This window comes from Coregonus lavaretus (assembly GCF_964263955.1).
Source record: "Coregonus lavaretus genome assembly, chromosome: 16".
NCBI lineage: Eukaryota > Metazoa > Chordata > Actinopteri > Salmoniformes > Salmonidae > Coregonus > Coregonus lavaretus.
The window spans coordinates 28,107,192-28,128,316 of NC_140003.1; the positions used below are offsets into that span (position 1 = coordinate 28,107,192).

The 21,125-nt window shown below is 40.6% G+C and overlaps 2 protein-coding genes across 2 annotated transcripts in view; both read right to left on the minus strand.

The window, feature by feature from the left end:
* The window catches only part of LOC311143997 (titin-like), a gene marked incomplete at both ends in the record, with an annotated part of 179,483 nt that extends 175,417 nt beyond the window's left edge, over nucleotides 1–4,066 (minus strand). Inside the window, 4 exons of the mRNA XM_084179909.1 lie at nucleotides 952–1,049; nucleotides 1,455–1,742; nucleotides 3,376–3,579; nucleotides 3,976–4,066. Of these exons, the coding sequence (XP_084036035.1) occupies nucleotides 952–1,049; nucleotides 1,455–1,742; nucleotides 3,376–3,579; nucleotides 3,976–4,066 (681 nt within the window). The remainder of the gene's footprint in view (nucleotides 1–951; nucleotides 1,050–1,454; nucleotides 1,743–3,375; nucleotides 3,580–3,975) is intronic.
* An 11,581-nt stretch (nucleotides 4,067–15,647) lies between these two features.
* LOC311143998 (coiled-coil domain-containing protein 141-like) overlaps nucleotides 15,648–21,125 on the minus strand; it is a gene marked incomplete at both ends in the record, with an annotated part of 41,114 nt that continues 35,636 nt past the window's right edge. The window contains 3 exons of the mRNA XM_084179910.1: nucleotides 15,648–15,933; nucleotides 16,612–17,543; nucleotides 17,720–18,041. Of these exons, the coding sequence (XP_084036036.1) occupies nucleotides 15,648–15,933; nucleotides 16,612–17,543; nucleotides 17,720–18,041 (1,540 nt within the window). The remainder of the gene's footprint in view (nucleotides 15,934–16,611; nucleotides 17,544–17,719; nucleotides 18,042–21,125) is intronic.

Consider the following 21,125-nt stretch of genomic DNA (forward strand, 5'->3'; position numbering starts at 1 on the left):
TCCTCTGCACTAATCACGTGGAGTGTCTGTTTCTCCCCCTCTAGTCAGCCACCGCCCCACAGTTGGGAGGGAAAGCTGGGATAGATAGATCCCTGCTCCCCGTTCACTACTTCCATTTCGGTGTGTCGATTCTTCACTAGGTGTTTTTGTAGTGATATGATTTAGTGCACATTCTAATATTTTAAATACTCTTGGTTTGTAGTGGTTTTGGGGTGGGGGCGGGGCGGGGCGGGGGTGGGGGCGGGGGCGGGGGCGGGGCGGGGCGGGGCGGGACGGGGCGGGGTGTTGGGAGCAGGCTCCAGCTCCCCGGGGATGCAGTGCAGAGACTGTCAGCTGGTTGGCTAGACAGGATTGAGTATCTTGCATATTAAACAAAGTCATACATTTCCTAACCCTTGTGAAACTATATAAAATTGCCATTTTGCATTTTCTAAGACTGCCTTATCTGGTGATCTGTTGAGTTGTGTAGGGCACAACATACATAAAATGTATATAGTATGTATAAGCTGGAAGTAGAGGCCTAAGCGTTGTTGTTCACTAGTTTACTCCAATTAGGGAAGGGGTGGTGTGGTTGGAAAGTAATAAAGGGAAATATATTTTAAAAAAGGATATGTATATATAAATGATGTATGTATATGTATGTGTTTGTATGTATATGTATATATATGTATATATATTTGCGAGAAAAAAAAATGGGGGATTGGAAGTGATGCAGACAATTACATTGATGGAAGTTACAATCTATCTGCAATATTAAAGATGATCTACCCCCCCCCCCCCCCAAATAAAAATAAAAACACACAAAAATAAAAAATTAACATTATAGGCCAGGCTTTAACGTTGTGGTCCTTCCCCTCATTAAACAGAAGGTTGCATAGTCGAGTCTACTTAGTGGCCCTATGGGGTTAGGTTATCACAAGTCATTTTAGATAATATTTCATGTCTATTTACCCTTGTCTCAACTCTGGTCTGGCGACTCTGGGAGGAGGTCCTCTGAGAGGAAGCTGAAATGACGGTTTTAGACTTCTTGGCAGGCACAGCTTCTTCACCTGGACAGAAACGAATATAAAGATGAATTTCCCATCAAATTATTTAACATGATGACAAGTTGTGAATTCAAAACTGTTGTTCAAATTCAGTTTAGGCTACATGGCAATATGGAATTAATTGGGCCTATCACAGTTTCCATTCAGTTTTAATGCACTGACAGACTGGCTCATTGAAGGCTAGGTCACCTCTAGGCTAGATAAATGCTATTTTCTGTCTAAAAAACATTAAGGAAATGCGCAATAAATAATTGAAACAGGAATTCTTGTAACTTCACTTTTATGAAAGCCTAACTGAGAAAAGGCTGTTACAATGTCGGATTTCCAATTGCCGCACGCGATATGGTTGGCGCACGGCAATTTTAAGAACAGAACATGTCGCCCCTAATCACAAATCAACTTTCTCACCTTGAACCAGCAGTTCAGCAGTGGAGGTAGCGCGTCCGCTGCTGTTTGAGGCATTTACAGAGTAAGTTCCAGAATCCTCTGGGAAGGCTTCGGCAATCAACAAACTGTAAAGGTCTCCTTCTTGAACAATCTGAAAGTCAGCGGAGCTCTGTATCTCGGCTCCCTCTCTGTAGAACTTCACCACAGGTGTAGGGATTCCTGTCACACGAACATCCAGTCTCACTTGGCTTCCTTGTCTCACGGTCAAACTCTGAAGTCTCTGAATAAAGTTGGGCGGCGCAGTCTCCACTGTTGGGAAAAATACGTTTAATGGTTAAAAATAATGAAAGACAAATTGGTGGAAGTGAAACTCAACTTGAGCAGCACCGAGATCCATTGGCTAGGCGAGACCGGGGTCAAATGTAAGTATTTTTTTCATTCGGCCTACCCAGACTATTAAATATGAAACGTACATCTATCTACTTATCATATACCATGTATAGGTCTCTACAGAAGATCTTTGGATCGTAATATAGATTTGAATCCAAATGGTCCGATGGTTACATTTGCCCCTATGCCAGGGGTCAATTGTAGCAGTAGACGGGGTCAAATGTTTTTTTTTTTACTTTAAATGTTTTTGCGCATACATTTGCTTTGTGTCAAATAGTATGTAGCTAATTGTACGTGCCTAGAACATGGTAGATCTTTTTTTTTACCCAATCAATGTTTAGCATCCTAAGAATGCTAGTTCTGACAGCCTAGTCTCAAAGACTAGATGTAACATAGTAAATGTATAAATCTGTGACACTCAAATTAGTACGATTTGTTACATTTGGTAAAGTTTCAAAAGACAGAAGGTATTTAAGCCCAAAACTAAAGGATGGATGGGCGTATAACGCGGACGTCTAGCAACGCAAAGGTTGCGTGTTCTAATCACATCAAGGACAACTTTAGCATTTTAGCAACTTTGCAACTATACTTACTACTTTTTAGCTACTTTGCAACACTTAGCATGTTAGCCAACTCTTCCCCTAACCCTTAACCTTAACCCTAACCTTAACCCCTAGTTTAACTAAAGTTAGCTACCTAGCTAACGTTAGCCACAACAAATTGGAATTCATAACATATCATACGTATTGCAAATTCATAACATACCATACAAATTGTAATTCGTAACATATACGAAATGGATGATGGACATCCACAAATTAATACATACCCTACGTAACATAACATACTAATTTGAGTGTCTTAGATTTACATTTACTATGTTACATCTACACCTGAGTCTAGGGTGGTTCTGGAGGGCAAGATGATGACAAATCTATTTCAATTGGGTGCTACTTCGATTGGACAACTCAAGAAGTTGACTTGAGGATGTAGTTTAGTCACTATGAATAGTTACAGTACAGTGATCGTGATTGAGCTCACTAGCAGGTAAATCTGAAGAACAACTTTATCCAACTTTAAATGTAATCCTTAAACTGAAAAAAATCACACACAAACAAGCATAGCTCCATTTAGAAACATAGCTCCAAAACATGGCCATCTTAGGTATAAACAGCAGTTTCCTAATTCAATATTGGTTCTCATTATTGGATGAGTAAAATGTAAACAACACTGCAGCAACCACTCTCATCACTGAAATTAAGTGCTGTTAATCGAACAAGTCAGAAAAGACAGAAGTAGCTATTAATTTTAATTTAATGAAGGGGCATTCGGCCTACAGTACTTGTGGTCAGTCACTTCAATTGGAGAGGCTGCTTCTAGAACTTTATTAATTATTACTATGATATCTTTGGCTGCCCTTTATGTTTGCAGCCATGATGACTCTTTAGTATGATGCAGGACACTGTCTAAAACGGCAAGCCAAAGTATTGGCTAGCTAGAACAACCTCAAACAAAGCAAACATCACTGTTTTATCAACTCTGGTTCTCTCACTTGTAACGAGAAGTTCAGCGGTGCTAGTGGCTTGTCCAGCACCATTGGTGGCTCTGACAGAAAATCTTCCACTGTGTGCGGCTGTCACAGCAGGGATCATCAGAACAGCGCGGCCATCGCTGAACGAGATCTGTGCGCCGGGCAGAGCGGCAGCGGAAAGAACCTGGCCATCACGGAACCAGCTCACCTCAGGAACTGGAGAACCTTTAGATCAAGTCAACATTCTAGTCAGCACAGCAGAGCTGATGATGAATTTGGTTAAACTCATAGCAAGCAGTTACAATTCAGAGCAAAGTTGAGAAAAGGCCAGCAATATCACATTGGGCAGGCTTCCCAGACACAGATTAAGCCTAGTTCCAGAACTAAAAAGCATTTTCAATGGAGATTCTCCATTACAAAAGCTTTTTACTCCAGGACTAGGCTTAATCTGTGTCTGGGGAACATATTACTTGTGTAATCACTTCATAAAATATTGCTGTGCAAAGGCTTTATATCTGTATGTGGTTTTACATCAATGATTCAACACATTCATATCTATGTTTGGACAGTCAGCTATATCTGTGAGGTACAGTTTAAAAAGAACATAAGAGATCTCCTTACCACTGACTTGAGCTTCAAACGTTGCAGCACTACCCTCTAGTGCCACAACGCTTTGCAGCGGCTGTGTAAATGTTGGCGCCTGAGTAGACATTGTGGACGGCACCCTAAGAGATACAACAAAGCAGAACATCACCAAACCACTCATACACCATAAATCTACCTTTCTGATCTTTTACATTTTTTACATTTTAGTCATTTAGCAGACGCTCTTATCCAGAGCGATTTACAGTTAGTGAGTGCATATATTTTTTCTTTCTTTTTCATACTGGTCCCCTATGGGAATCGAACCCACAACCCTGGCGTTGCAAGCGCAATGCTCTACCAACTGAGCTACACGGGACTACAGTAGTATTTTACAGTAGTTGTATGGTAAAATCCCTAAACAAAACTCACCCACACATTTAAGCTCAGAGCTTATTTTTAGCCACTGAGGGCAGGTTTCCCAGACTCAGACTAAGCCTAATCCAGAACTAAAAAGCATTGCCAATGGAGATTCTCCATTGAATGGGCTTTTTATTCCAGGACTAGGCTTAATCGCTGTCTGGGAAACTCACCCTGCTTATGTCACATCACCAAACCAATGAAGAATAATATACCTTTCTTTTACATCTTTTACAGTAGTTTTATGGCACAATCCCCGCAAAGCATATACTACATTTGAACTATATTTTTAGCCTCTGAGAGCCTTATGTCACTTGTGTCACATCACCTAACCAATGAAGAGGAGTTTTTAATTTTACATATTTTACATCTGCAAAAAAATGCATACATCAAATGAACCCAGAGCGTATTTTTAGCCAGTGAGAGTCTAATGACTTGTGTCATATCCAGCACCTGGCTTACTGCGTCCTGTCACTTGAGCTATCAGAGGCTCCATGGGGTCTGGGTGTTAGGTCAAACACCAGGGCCACAGCTCCCTGTGACAGCTCACAGACAAGACAGTAACAACTGGAAGCTAGCTAGCTACCACTCAGGAGATCTGTGCTTTACACACACACAATTAATTAACAGCTGGCCAACTTTCAAGGACTTACAGTCAAATTATCAATGTTGTTATATTTCAAGGTAAGGTAACATGTTAAAGTGCCCTCATTACTGTATAAGTATTTCTGTATGAAGAGTGTAACAAGTACTGTAATTACTCAATGTTACACTGTACGTACACTGTACTTAGGGTAAGGAAAGTGTTACCTAAGGTAACTAATACGTGTTATAGATGCTTTATAACTTCAACTGAACAGGACATATCCATTGACGTCCCTTGATGTTTAAGTCTAAAAATGTCAGCTGTTAGGCCTACAGTTACACTAGGGCTATACAAAACATATCCCTTGACTGGGCCTATGTTAAAGTCCTAAGATGTCTGTATTTTTTTTACAGTTACAGATACAACACAATACATTAAATCATCTTTAAATAATAGCTGGATAAGGTATCAACATGAGGTTTTGGAATCAAGTATTAATAAACCAGTCATGAATTTATAAAGATGATGTGTCTTATCCAACAATTTCCATTGTTCAAAACACTGCAAGGTTAAAGCTTTACATTTGTAGAACTTGTTTAGGCCTATAGATAGAACAGCTTAAACTCAGTAGGCCTGTACTTTCAATCCAGTACAGGCCTAGAATCCAGAATTATACTGGCATACATTATTCAACCAAACATATGAGTCATTAAGCCCTATTGTATCACATTACCTTTAATCCTTAGATACCTACGCACATTGAATATACACTGACTGTACAGAACATTAGGAACACCTTCCTAATATTGAGTTGCACCCCTTTTGCCCTCAGAGCAGCCTCAATTCATCGGGGCATGGACTCTACAAGGTGTCGAAAGCGTTCCACAGGTATGCTGGCCAATGTGGACTCCAATGCTTCCCACAGTTGTGTCAAGTTTGCTGGATGTCCTTTGGGTGGTGGACCATTCTTGATAAACACGGGAAACTGTTGAACGTGAAAAACTCAGCAGCATTGCAGTTCTTGAAACACTCAAACCGGTGTGACTGGCACCTACCACCATACCTCGTTCAAAGGCACTTACATCTTTTGTCTTGCCCTTTCAACTTCTGAATGGCACACATACACAATCCTTGTCTCAATTAAATCCTTCTTTAACCCCTTAATCTACACTGATTAGTCTTTGTCATGGAAAGGCCAGGTCAGGTGTTCCTAATGTTTTGTACACTCAGTGTAGATTCCCTAGGCCTTAATGAAACACAAGATCACAACTTCCATTGAAGGGAAAATAAATGAAGCTAGCTGAGAACAAATATTCTTCATCATCTGGATATATATCACGTCAGAAAGTACAACTTTGAAAAACTTGACCTCGAGAAACCTCCATAGTCCTTTTAGTGATCTCAATGGCAGGACAAATCATTAAACAATGGCCACAGTATATACTGTTCAGAAAGTATACATTGGCTCAACAATTAACTAAGACATTGCCTTATCAATCAATTATAGCCTTCATCACATCGATAGTTTTCATATTGTATGAAAACTATCCAAAACTGTAAACTTCAGATGAGACATGTAACACAAATGGCAGACTCTAAAAATACTCTGTACAGGGCTTGACTGACAGTCACCATGTGGCACATAACTGGAGGTGCAACTGATAGCCCTGCTGCTGATTTCCTTAAAAAGACATTGCGACCCAGCTGGGACACCACTCTAATGCTATCAGGGGCTATTCTGGGAGCTTCTCTAATCATTGCACCATATAGAAATAACCTTGAAAATGATAAGCATTAGTTGTTAATAATTTATATATTTAAAATAAAACTCTTAATGTTAAATTATTCCCATAATATATTTTGAGACACTTGTCCCTAATTGGGCGGAAATCACCAGTTGTCACCTGTTATTATTTGGGAATTAGTATATACAGATAATAACACAATAATAATTGACAAACACTGCATTGGAACAGGCCAAAGTTTAATGAACTAAAGTTACTTACTTGTATCCACAAGAGTGCCTAGATTTGATGGGGCGAAGCCCAGAAATTGTATTTCTTCAGAAACAATCTCCTTATCCAGAAATGTCAGAAAATCCAATGTGAGAACAGTTTAGCCTCAAAGAAACCCAAAAAAACAAAACCACACAGTGTAGCTGTGTAGTTTTGCTCTTTTTCCTATGCAATCCCTACACCCGAGGCAAGGCTGGGAATGCTCCAACTGCTCAGAAGTGACAATATGGTTGTGTTACTTTTTATACCCCTGGGCAAATCAGCATCATCAGTGCATCTGCTCTCCTCATTGGTCTGCCACCCAGAGGGGATGATTGGAGATTGGAAGCCATTTTATGCAAGCCCACACCTGTCACTCACTTTACTTAACATTGTCCAGGCACTGTTCATCAGCCTTACTTTTAACACAAAATGTAGCTTTGAATGACTGTCCTTTGAATAAAAACAACCTTTCATATCCCCAAATGCTACCACTATGTCAATTTCTGTTATAAAATGTAAAAGTACCTACTGCCATTAATTTATTGACCAAATGGAAAGTGAGGCTGTGCCTGTCACTCAAGTCCTGGGCTACCCCCATCACATCAGAAGCTAGACTGGAACAAATGATGCCATCAGAGGGACAGGGGCATTGTTTACATATGGCTGCTAAATACTTGTGGCAGCTATGTTAGTACGTGTAAGTTTTCCTGTCTTTATATACAAAGTCTGCATCATAGTCTGTACCTATAAAATATTTCTCAGTCTGTATCTAATGATTTCTCAGTGTCATATATTCCCACAATTAACATGCTCACTCACAGATTATTCTTCAAAACATAAACATCTCCTGAGTGGCGCAGTGGTCTAAGGCACTGCATCGCAGTGCTAACTGTGCCACTAGAGATCCTGGTTCGAATCCAGGCTCTGTCGCAGCCGGCCGTGACCGGGAGACTCATGGGCGGCGCACAATTTGTCCAGGGTAGGGGAGGGAATGGCCGGCAGGGATGTAGCTCAGTTGATAGAGCATGGTGTTTGCAACGCCAGGGTTGTGGGTTCGATTCCCACGGGGGGCCAGTATAAAAATAAATAATGTATTCACTAACTGTAAGTCGCTCTGGATAAGAGCGTCTGCTAAATGACTAAAATGTAAATGTAAAATGTAATAAAGACTGAAATAGACAGCTCTCCAAAAAAGTATCTCCAATAACACATACCGATATGTATTGGACAATACATCACAACAGTATTAATAAAAATTTATTTAATGGCAGTCTTTCAAACTCCAATCAATACATTATTTATTTATTTAAGTCCCCTGACTCCTCTTGACTTTTTATCTTGTTGAGGATGAATGTAGTGTTTTCCCATCTGGATTTTCAGTGTGTTGATCATAGCGACTGCCTGGGCTTTGAGACACTTTGGCTCGGCCCTGCCAGGGGAACACAGATTTCAGAAGTTGAGAAGTCACATTTCTTAATAGCATTAAGACAAACTGCCCTTACTATAGTTGGTTTAGGGATCACATGTCCCAAATTCATATTTGTAGACAGTTATACTCAGGTTATAGAAAATAGTAACTTTTATTTCTTATTTCAAACACGTAGAGGATTTTAAATAATGTAAGGGTTTATCTGTGACTACCACTGACTATCACTTTGGCAGAACACCAGACTTCACCTTTCATTCTTAGCAACACACACATACTTCCCAGACTCTGGCACAACAACACTCCTCTTTAGCAGAACATGAGTGTTACTTTGGCTTTAAATCAGACTTTGTGGGGTAATAAAGTTCATCTGTTCATGGAAGATCCTCTTTGGATTAGCTGTAGGTAGGCTAAATGCACCCCCCAAACATGTAGGGACAGTTTCCCAGACACATATTAAGCGTAGTCCTGGATTTATGTGTTTATGTGTTTTACAACTAAAATATTATCAGGTCCAACAGTAATATGAGCAAATGACTTTTATGTGTAATGTTGACTTCTGTTTAGAAATTTGCCTGTATGTCCTGACCTTTTTTGTGTGGAAAATGGTGTTAATTGGTTTTCACATAACATTCAATAAAACTGTCATGTAAAGTTCAATAATGTAATTTTACAAGCCTGACTTCTGTTTTTAAATTGTCTGTATGTTATACTTTTGTGTATAATGTTTTCAAGTTTAAATGTTCACCTGCCCGGGAACTGCAGACGTATTTAGCTGTTAGCTAAATCTGGTGCAAGGCATCACTTCTCATTTCTGAGACTTATGTTTTTGTTATATAGTACCTTGCAAAAGTGTTATAAGACCTTGCAAAAGTATTCATCCCCCTTTGCGTTTTTCCTATTTTGTTGCATTACAACCTGTAATTTAAATAGATTTTTATTTGGATTTCATGTAATGGACATACATAAAATATTCCGAATTGTTGAAGTGAAATGAAAAAAATAACTTGTTTCAAAAAATTCTAAAAAATGAATAACGGAAAAGAAGTGCGTGCGTATGTATTCACCCCCTTTGCTATGAAGCCCCTAAATAAGATCTGGTGCATCCAATTACCTTCAGAAGTCACATAATTAGTTAAATAAAGTCCACCTGTGTGCAATCTAAGTGTCACGTGATCTGTTACATGATCTCAGTATATATACAGTGGGGGAAAAAAGTATTTAGTCAGCCACCAATTGTGCAAGTTCTCCCACTTAAAAAGATGAGAGAGGGCTGTAATTTTCATCATAGGTACACGTCAACTATGACAGACAAATTGAGGAAAAAAAATCCAGAAAATCACATTGTAGGATTTTTAATGAATTTATTTGCAAATTATGGTGGAAAATAAGTATTTGGTCACCTACAAACAAGCAAGATTTCTGGCTCTCACAGACCTGTAACTTCTTCTTTAAGAGGCTCCTCTGTCCTCCACTCGTTACCTGTATTAATGGCACCTGTTTGAACTTGTTATCAGTATAAAAGACACCTGTCCACAACCTCAAACAGTCACACTCCAAACTCCACTATGGCCAAGACCAAAGAGCTGTCAAAGGACACCAGAAACAAAATTGTAGACCTGCACCAGGCTGGGAAGACTGAATCTGCAATAGGTAAGCAGCTTGGTTTGAAGAAATCAACTGTGGATCAATTATTAGGAAATGGAAGACATACAAGACCACTGATAATCTCCCTCGATCTGGGGCTCCACGCAAGATCTCACCCCGTGGGGTCAAAATGATCACAAGAACGGTGAGCAAAAATCCCAGAACCACACGGGGGGACCTAGTGAATGACCTGCAGAGAGCTGGGACCAAAGTAACAAAGCCTACCATCAGTAACACACTACGCCGCCAGGGACTCAAATCCTGCAGTGCCAGACGTGTCCCCCTGCTTAAGCCAGTACATGTCCAGGCCCGTCTGAAGTTTGCTAGAGTGCATTTGGATGATCCAGAAGAGGATTGGGAGAATGTCATATGGTCAGATGAAACCAAAATATAACTTTTTGGTAAAAACTCAACTCGTCGTGTTTGGAGGACAAAGAATGCTGAGTTGCATCCAAAGAACACCATACCTACTGTGAAGCATGGGGGTGGAAACATCATGCTTTGGGGCTGTTTTTCTGCAAAGGGACCAGGACGACTGATCCGTGTAAAGGAAAGAATGAATGGGGCCATGTATCGTGAGATTTTGAGTGAAAACCTCCCTCCATCAGCAAGGGCATTGAAGATGAAACGTGGCTGGGTCTTTCAGCATGACAATGATCCCAAACACACCGCCCGGGCAACGAAGGAGTGGCTTCGTAAGAAGCATTTCAAGGTCCTGGAGTGGCCTAGCCAGTCTCCAGATCTCAACCCCATAGAAAATCTTTGGAGGGAGTTGAAAGTCCGTGTTGCCCAGCGACAGCCCCAAAACATCACTGCTCTAGAGGAGATCTGCATGGAGGAATGGGCCAAAATACCAGCAACAGTGTGTGAAAACCTTGTGAAGAATTACAGAAAACGTTTGACCTGGGTCATTGCCAACAAAGGCTATATAACAAAGTATTGAGAAACTTTTGTTATTGACCAAATACTTATTTTCCACCATAATTTGCAAATAAATTCATTAAAAATCCTACAATGTGATTTTCTGGATTATTTGTTCTCATTTTGTCTGTCATAGTTGACGTGTACCTATGATGAAAATTACAGGCCTCTCTCATCTTTTTAAGTGGGAGAACTTGCACAATTGGTGGCTGACTAAATACTTTTTTTCCCCACTGTACACTTGTTCTGAAAGGCCCCAGAGTCTGCAACACCACTAAGCAAGGGGCACCATCAAGCAAGCGACACCATGAAGACCAAGGAGCTCTCCAAACAGGTCAGGGACAAAGTTGTGGAGAAGTACAGATCAGGTTTGGGTTATAAAAAAATATCAGAAACTTTGAACATCCCACGGAGCACCACCAAATCCATTATTAAAAAATGGAAAGAATATGGCACCACAACAAACCTGCCAAGAGAGGGCCGGCCACAAAAACTCACCGACCAGGCAAGGAGGGCATTAATCAGAGAGGCAACAAAGAGACCAAAGATAACCCTGAAGGAGCTGCAAATCTCCACAGCGGAAATTGGAGTATCTGTCCATAGGACCACATTAAGCCGTACACTCCACAGAGCTGGGCTTTACGGAAGAGTGGCCAGAAAAAAGCCATTGCTTAAAGAAAAAAATAAGCAAAAACATTTGGTGTTCGCCAAAAGGCATGTGGGAGACTCCCCAAACATATGGAAGAAGGTGCTCTGGTCAGATGAGACTAAAATTTAGCTTTTTGGCCATCAAGGAAAACGCTATGTCTGGCGCAAACCCAACACCTCTCATCACCCCGAGAACACCATCCTCACAGTGAAGCATGGTGGTGGCAGCATCATGCTGTGAGGATGTTTTAAATCGGCAGGGACTGGAAAACTGGTCTGAATTGAAGGAATGATGGATGGTGCTAAATAAAGGGAAATTCTTGAGGGAAACCTGTTTCAGTCTTCCAGAGATTTGAGACTGGGACGGAGGTTCACCTTCCAGCAGGACAATGACCCTAAGCATACTGCTAAAGCAACACTCGAGTGGTTTAAGGGGAAACATTTAAATGTCTTGGAATGGCCTAGTCAAAGCCCAGACCTCAATCCAATTGAGAATCTGTGGTATGACTTAAAGATTGCTGTACACCAGCGGAACCCATCCAACTTGAAGGAGCTGGAGCAGTTTTGCCTTAAGAATGGGCAAAAATCCCATAGGGGTGAATACTTTCGTAAGCCACTGTACATTGTCCCTGTCCAAATAAACGCAACAAAAAATAAAAAATAAAATGCATACTGAATGAAGAATCTCCATTGAAAGCTTTTTAGTCCAAGACTAGACTTAAACTGTGTCCGGGAAACCAGCCTGTGACGTTTAAAGTCTATTTAATGTAGTATTAAACAACTCACCCCGCCTTCGCCACAAGTTACAATGACACTATCTTTTAACCACATAACACGCGGAGCAGGCTTTCCGAGATGACACACTCCAGGAAAAGATATTCTCCCACCAGGAGATCCTGATGTTCTGGCTTTGTCAGGAACTGAGGAGTAGATCCACAGGCTGGGGAGACCAGGTTACACTATTTACTGTATGTATGGCATTGTTTGATTAGGTCAAGTAGGTTCAGCAGGATATATTCTTCAAATTAGATGAGCTTGTGCTTAATATTTGAAAAACACAAGTTGATGTTCAAGGTGAAGGTAAGTCAATTAGTAGACACAAATGTTTACCAAAATAAAGCTATGTCTCAGAATAAATTATTGTCTAATTACCATCAGTGTCTGCTGAGCAGAGAAAGACATAAGATCACCTCACTTGTAACAAACTGCACAAATTAACTGTCAAATACTAGTGATTTTATCAAGAATAGCCATATTGACTCCTCTATCTGTTGCAAATAAATGTTCAGGCAGGCCAATCTCAAGCTATTATCTCAGCCCTCTACCACAAGAGTGGAGCCAGCCTTATCTTCATTGGAGTGAAGTAGTTAGTGGAGTGGAGAGATGGAAGTGAAGAGGTGTAACCGGAGAATAGGGAAGCACAGCTTGACCTGAGAGATTGTGTTACCCCACAACATACAGTACAACAGCAGAACAGACAACCTTAAAGGCACAGTTTGAGATTTCCAGTTATCAGTAAAAAAAATCAACTGTCTTACCTAATAACCGAAAAATTTAATTTAAGGGACATATATCATGTTTTGGTTTGTTTTGTAAAACAAATCGTGAGCTAATGAGGCAAAGCTACAAATCAAGTAATGTTGTGCATGTTATTCCTTGAACACTACAGATATACTGTGTCTTTGAAACCAAGTGCTATTTGTATGCCAAAATGCAATGGGATAATTTTTGTTGGTTATTTAAGTGTGTTATAGTTGAGTGTAGTTTCATGTGGTTATATGATTTTAGTGTGGGGAGATGAAGGGATATCATGTGTTAGGTCGACAGTTTCCCAATCATAATTCAGCCTAGTAAAATGAAAGAACTGAACATCTCAGTTTTCTTCCTACAGAGCTTTCAATCTGAAATGTTTGATAAATGTGCATTAAACTGTAGCTAGAACCATAAAACGGCTATGACAATGTAGTGGTAGAGAAAGCACAAACAATACATACAACTTTTAGATATCAGCAGCATTACTTTATTTGAAAGACATTGATATTTAAAGGGACGTGGCTGACACAACTTACCATCATATTTCAAAGATTGAGACTTTTATAGGAAGGGCATACATTGCTTTCGGAAAGTATTCAGACCCCTTCCCTTTTTCCAAATTTTGTTACGTTACAACCTTATTCTGAAATTGATTAAATAAAAATTTTCCCTCATCAATCTACACACAATACCCCATAATGACAAAGTAAAAACAGGTTTTTAGAAATTTTTGCAAATTTATGAAAAATTCAAAACAGAAACACCTTATTTCCATAAGTATCCAGACCCCTTTGCTATGAGACTTGAAATTGAGCTTAGGTGCATCCTGTTTCCATTTATCATCCTTGAGATGTTTCTACAACTTGATTGGGGTCCACCTGTGGTCAATTAAATTGATTGGACATGATCTGGAAAGGCACACACCTATCTATATAAGGTCCCACAGTTGACAGTGAATGTCAAAGCAAAAACCAAGCCATGGGGTCGAAGGAATTGTCCGTAGAGCTCCGAGACAGGATTGGTTCGAGGCACAGATCTGGGGAAGGGTACCAAAAAATGTCTGCAGCATTGAACACAGTGGCCTCCATCATTCTTAAATGGAAGAAGTTTGGAACCACCAAGACTCTTCCTAGAGCTGGCCGCCCAGCCAAACTGAGCAATCGGGGGAGAAGGGCCTTGGTCAGGGCGGTGTCCAAGAACCCGATGGTCACTCTGACAGAGCTCCAGAGTTCCTCTGTGGAGATGGGAGAACCTTCCAGAAGGACAACCATCTCTGCAGCACTCCACCAATCAGGCCTTTATGGTAGAGTGGCCAGACGGAAGCCACTCCTCAGGAAAAGGCTTGGAGTTTGCCAAAAGGCACCTAAATGACTCTCAGACCATGAGAAACAAGATCCTCTGGTCTGATGAAACCAAGATTGAACTCTTTGGCCTGAATGCCAAGTGTCACGTCTGTAGGAAACCTGGCACCATCCCTACGGTGAAGCATGGTCGTGGCAGCATAATTCTGTGGGGATGTTTTTCAGCGGCAGGGACTGGTAGACTAGTCAGGATCAAGGGAAAGATGAACGGAGCAAAGTACAGAGAGATCCTTGATGAAAACCTGCTCCAGAGTGCTTAGGACCTCAGACTGGGGCGAAGGTTCACCTTCCAACAGGACAACGACCCTAAACACACAGCCAAGACAACGCAAGAGTGGCTTCAGGAGAAGTCTCTGAATGTCCTTGAATGGCCCAGCCAGAGCCCGGACTTGAACCCAATCGAACATCTCTGGAGAGACCTGAAAATAGCTGTGCCGCAACGCTCCCCATCCAACCTGACAGAGGTTGAGAGGATCTGCAGAGAAGAATGGGAGAAATTCCCCAAATACAGGTGTGCCAATCTGGTTGCGTCATACCCAAGAAGACTCGAAGCTATAATCGCTGCCAAAGGTGCTTCAACAAAGTAGTGAGTAAAGGGTGTGAATACTTATGTAAATGTGATATTTTATATAGATTTGCAAAAATGTCTAAAAACCTGTTTTTGCTTTGTCATTATGGGGTATTGTGTGTAGATTTAGAATAAGGCTGTAACTTAACATAATGTGAAAAATGTCAAGGGTTCTGAATACTTTCCAAATGCACTGTAATACAGTATTGAAATTTAAAAAATTGCTAAATTACTGTTTTTAGCATTTATTAATAAATCTACCTTATTCTCTCATGAATTGTAGGTCATTTGGTCATAGAGGCACAGACTCAAATGCACTAACTTAGATAAAAAGCGGATAGAATGTAAGTATAATATTAAGGATATTTTGACTTAAATTGAGATATAATTTGGTTTTGTCTAATCTACAAATAAATTAACCTCACATTCATACACACAGTTGGTGTTTTGGGTGTAGTAGGGATGTGGTGATTGTGATCAGGTTCAGAAGTGACACCCCATGCAGCCTTACATATTTCACAGTTGAAATTAGGGTTATACAGTGTACAGTGAGAATGGAAATGGGTCTGGCAGTGAAAAGCTTGATATAATATTTTGTATTTCTTCATAACAGCAGTAAGTACAGGAGGTACAGGAGAAAACACAGAGTACCGAAACAAGTGTACCAGTCCAGCTTGAGAAGAGGGCAGTTGGGATCGGGACAGCTGTTGTTAGCTGCTTTCACCTGAAGAGCGGCGCTAGAGGATAGGGTGCCGCTTGAGTTGACGGCCCGGCACACATAGAGGCCTGCGTCGGTCTCAGTGACCCTCTGTATGAACAATGCATGTTTGCCTTCTTTTTGTGACAGTTCTATGTGCTCATCATTGGTCAGTTTCTCTCCATTCTTGAACCTGAAGCAAGAAGTGAATTATACATCACACAATCACAACACAAGAAAGACACAAATCACATTCCTATTTATCAGAGGGTGAGCTGAAACACAATCAATCCAAGCAATTAGATTATTCAATAGTCTACTAAAGTGACTAATGATCAAACATGTGTTATATAAAAGTTGTGTTATTAAAAAGTAATTTTAAAAAAACACAAGATTAGTAAAAAACTCACAAATTATTTGAGTAAAATGAAATGGAATAAATGTTATCCACCAAAAATGTCAGATGTAACACTATTCATGCAGTATATAAATCCATCTTATCATTTTTCAATGTGTCCACTCCTCTCCACCTGAATTATCCTTTTGGAATTGATTTATAGAATATCCCAACGCATTGGTTGACAGTTTGCCTGTAGAATAAGCAGTGACCGTTTATGCTAATAACTTGTCATGCTAATAAAGAATAAAAAGAATACAAATATTTGATTAAAATTATGAAATTCTACTCTTTATCACTTGCACCAAATACTATGTCTGTCTCCAAAATAGCACCCTATTCCATATATAGTGCACTACTTTTGACCAGGGCCCAAGTAGTGCACTATTTAGTGAATAGGACACCATTTCAAACGCAGCTACTATTAGATAAATATTGGTCAATTACTACAACTAATGCCTATGAGCTACCCACCATGTTAAAGTAGGCTCTGGAAATCCAGTGACCTCCACTTCCAGGGTCACAGGTGACACCTCCATAACTGTGGTACTAGACAGTAGTTTGGAGAAGTGAGGAGGGCCCTGGCCTGCTAGGGTGCTCCCCACGGACCGGTTGGTACCAGGCAGCCTGATTTCTTCTCTGATGGCTGTGGACTTGAAGAGGTCTGGGTCTTGGCCATGGTCTGTGAGTGTGACTGCTGTGGTGGTTAATGGGGAGGGGGAAGCATGCGTGTTAAGAGAGCGAGTGGTGGCAGCAGCGGGGAACGCAGCGGGGGCGGCAGCTCCTCGGACCATCACGCTGCTTGGGTCATGCACACACTCCTGCGTCTCTGTGACACAGCTCTCATGCACAGAATATATGGTCTGGTGGCACTCGTTTAGGCCTAGGGGGCCTACTGGTAGAATATTTGGGAGGTTGGGTTTTGGAAGGTTGGGGATTCCCTTGCTTTTCAGAATACTGGAGAGTGTGTTTGAGACCAGGCTCGGTGCTGGGGCAGTCAGGGGGCTGTGGACAAAAGAAGAGGACTCCTCTCTGAACTTGATGTTGAGACCGCCTGTAGGAGAGGGACAGCTTTCAGTTTGCTCTCTGATCCTCTGTTGGCTCTGGCTGTTGTTTTCATTATTATGTGTGGAGTGGAACTGGTGGCTGTACTGGTTGATGTGAATGGTGTGGGACTGGGAGCTGAGACAGAAACCATCCAGGTCCATGTCATTCTCTGATAGGACGATGTTGGACTCTGGGGTCTCGGAGAGCGGGGGCAGAGAGATGTCGTCGGGGGATGTGCACTCATATTCGTCATTGGACAGGGACTCTTCTGTCATGAGGTTATGCCGTTGAAGGTTCCCCTCCGTCAGACCACCTGCGGGCGGCAGCAGGTGTGATGCATCTTGGGAGAAAGGCTCGCCCTGTAAGGATTAGAAAAATTAAAACATTTAAAATAATAGCATGTATAGTCACATGCACATCCCTTATTCATGGGATTTTGGGCCAGAAATAAACTAGTAGTTGATAATGAAGTATGATAATAAGTTATGATAATTGGAAAGCCAATAGTCTGAGGACTTACTGTAAGAAGACCAACCTGATCAGTATTAGAAGTATGAAACCCAGGGAAGTTCCTCCTCTCCTTCTTCTGGAACTCTCTCTGTATATCAGAGAAGCAGGGAGCCGAATCGACGGCAGGGGGAGGAGGAATAGTAGGAGGAGGAGGGGTGACCAGAGACCTGATCCCTGCCTGGTGGAGCGCATGGACTTTCCTGTCCCTCTCCAGCGGTGAACAAGACAGGTTGAAGGTGTGTGTGCAGCAGAAAGAGGTGCTCAGCTGCTCTTTTCTCTCCTGCATCGACCTGCTGGTGATAGTCTCCACTCTGCTGGTCTCTGAGTATGCCTCCTGGGTGTGATACCTATAATAATAATAATAATTATTATAATAATAATACATTGGTTTTATATAGCCCTTTTCATGAACCCAAAGTCTCTTTACAATAGTAAAAAAAACACTAGAAACAAAAACCAATATCAACAAAACAGAAAAAGGGGAGTAATGGGAGAGGAATGTTTGTGTTGTGTGTATGTGTGTGTGTGTGTGTGTGTGTGTGTGTTTGTGTGTATGTGTGTATGCGCAAGCATGTGTTGAGTGGAGGATGTATGGCTTCACAGAAATCTCACTCTACCTACATGGCTGTTAATTACTTAATTGTCACAAAGATCATACATTAGGTATTTTTTGGGATCTCTCAAAAGCAGTTGATACTGTTGATCATAATATTTTATGACAAAAACCTGAAACTATGGGCGTGACTGAACAATCTGCTTTGGTTCTCCAGTTATCTAAAAGATAGAAAGCCATATGTGACTTTCAAAGGAATAAATTGTCCCCCTCTGGAGATTAAGTGTGGTGTGTCGCAGGGATCTATTCTGGGACCACTATTACAGTGGCTTGCAAAAGTATTCATCCCCCTTGGCGTTTTTCCTATTTTGTTGCATTACAACCTGTAATTTAAATGGATTTTATTTGGATTTCATGTAATGGACATACACAAAATAGTCCAAATTGTTGAAGTGAAATGAAAAAAATTACTTGTTTCAAAATAGTCTAAAAAATCAATAACGGAAAAGTGGTGCGTGCATATGTATTCACCCCCTTTGCTATGAAGCCCCTAAATAAGATCTGCTGCAACCAATTACCTTCAGAAGTCACATAATTAGTTAAATAAAGTCCACCTGTGTGCAATCTAAGTGTCACATGATCTGTCACATGATCTCAGTATATATGCACCTCTTCTGAAAGGCCCCAGAGTAAGCAAGGGGCACCACCAAGCAAGCGGCACCATGAAGACCAAGGAGCTCTCCAAACAAGTCAGGGACAAAGTTGTGGAGAAGTACAGATCAGGGTTGGGTTATAAAAAAATATCAGAAACTTTGAACATCCCATGGAGCACCATTAAATACATTATAAAAAAATTGAAAGAATATGGCACCACAACAAACCTGCCAAGAGAGGGCCACCCACCAAAACTCAAAGACCAAGCAAGGAGGGCATTAATCAGAGAGGCAACAAAGAGACCAAAGATAACCCTGAAGGAGCTGCAAAGCTCCACAGCGGAGATTGGAGTCTCTGTCCATAGGACCACTTTAAGCCATACACTCCACAGAGCTGGGCTTTATGGAAGAGTGGCCAGAAAAAAGCCATTGCTTAAAGAAAAAAGTAGCAAACATTTTTGGTGTTCGCCAAAAGGCACGAGGGAGACTCATCAAATATATGGAAGAAGGTACTCTGGTCAGATGAGACTAAAATTGAGCTTTTTGGCCATCAAGGAAAATGTCTGGCGCAAACCCAACACCTTTCATCACCCAAGAACACCATCCCCACAGTGAAGCATGGTGGTGGCAGCATCATGCTGTGGGGATGTTTTTCATTGGCAGGGACTGGGAAACTGGTCAGAATTGAAGGAATGATGGATGGTGCTAAATACAGGGAAATTCTTAAATATGAGGGAAACCTGTTTCAGTCTTCCAGAGATTTGAGACTGGGACGGAGGTTCACCTTCCAGCAGGACAATGACCCTAAGCATACTGCTAAAGCAACACTCAAGTGGTTTAAGGAGAAACATTTAAATGTATTGGAATGGCCTAGTCAATGCCCAGACCTCAATTCAATTGATTATCTGTGGTATGACTTAAAGATTGCTGTACACCAGCGGAACCCATCTAACTTGAAGGAGCTGGAGCAGTTTTGCCTTGAAGAATGGGCAAAGATCCCAGTGGATAGATGTGCCAAGCTTATAGAGACATACCCCAAGAGACTTGCAGCTGTAATTGCTGCAAAAGGTGGCTCTACAAAGTATTGACTTTGGAGGGGTGAATAGTTATGCATGCTCGAGTTCTGTTTTTTTGTCTTATTTCTTGTTTGTTTCACAAGAAAAAATATTTTGCATCTTCAAAGTGGTAGGCATGTTGTGTAAATCAAATGATACAAACCCCCAAAAAATCAATTTAAATTCCAGGTTGTAAAGCAACAAAAATAGGAAAAATGCCAAGGGGGATGAATACTTTCGCAAGCCACTGTATTTCGGATTTATATACATTATTTGTCTAATGCATCCAAAGTTCTCTCCCAGATATTATTTGCTGATGATACAAGTGTGTTTTACTCACAAATATTTAAATTACCTTATTAATGTTGTTAATTATTAACTATGTAATATCTCAAAGTGGTTTAATATTAACAAATTGTCACTGAATCAAAAAAAATTATATAGGGGTCCATATTGATAATATTTCTGTTGATCATGCCTATACAACTCGCTTTCTTGGTGTTTTCACTTTCTTGTTATGGAAACCACACATAAAGACAATAACCTATAAGTTCGCCAAAAATACGGGGATACTTGGCAAAATTAGATATCTCCTAAACAGAAGCACTGCTCTCAGTCTCTATTACACAATGATCTTCCCATTCATCAGTTACTGTAACATTATATGGGCCAGCACACACCACACCAAACTACTATCAATCTATCGCCTGCAGAAACGCTCTGTAAGAATAATATAATCTGCAGGTTTTAGAGACCATTCAGCACCACTTTTCAAAAAAAATTGAACTCCTGAATATATTTCAAATTCATTATTTTCAAGATGCTCAATTTGTTTATGGCACTTCAAATCACTTATTACCCTCTTTCTTCAAAAACTATTTTACATCCACATATGAATTCCATAACTACTCAACAAGAAACAGACAACAGCTACATCACCCAGTGATGGAAAAAGTACCCAATTGTCATACTTAAAAGTAAAAGTATAGATACCTTAATAGAAAGTTACTCAAGTAAAATTGAAAGTCACCCAGTAAAATATACTTGAGTAAAAGTCTAAAACGATTTGGTTCTAAATATACTTAAGTATCAAAAGTAAAAGTAAAAGTATAAATCATTCAACACTCAGACATCATTTACAAACAATGCATTTATATTTAGTGAGTCCGC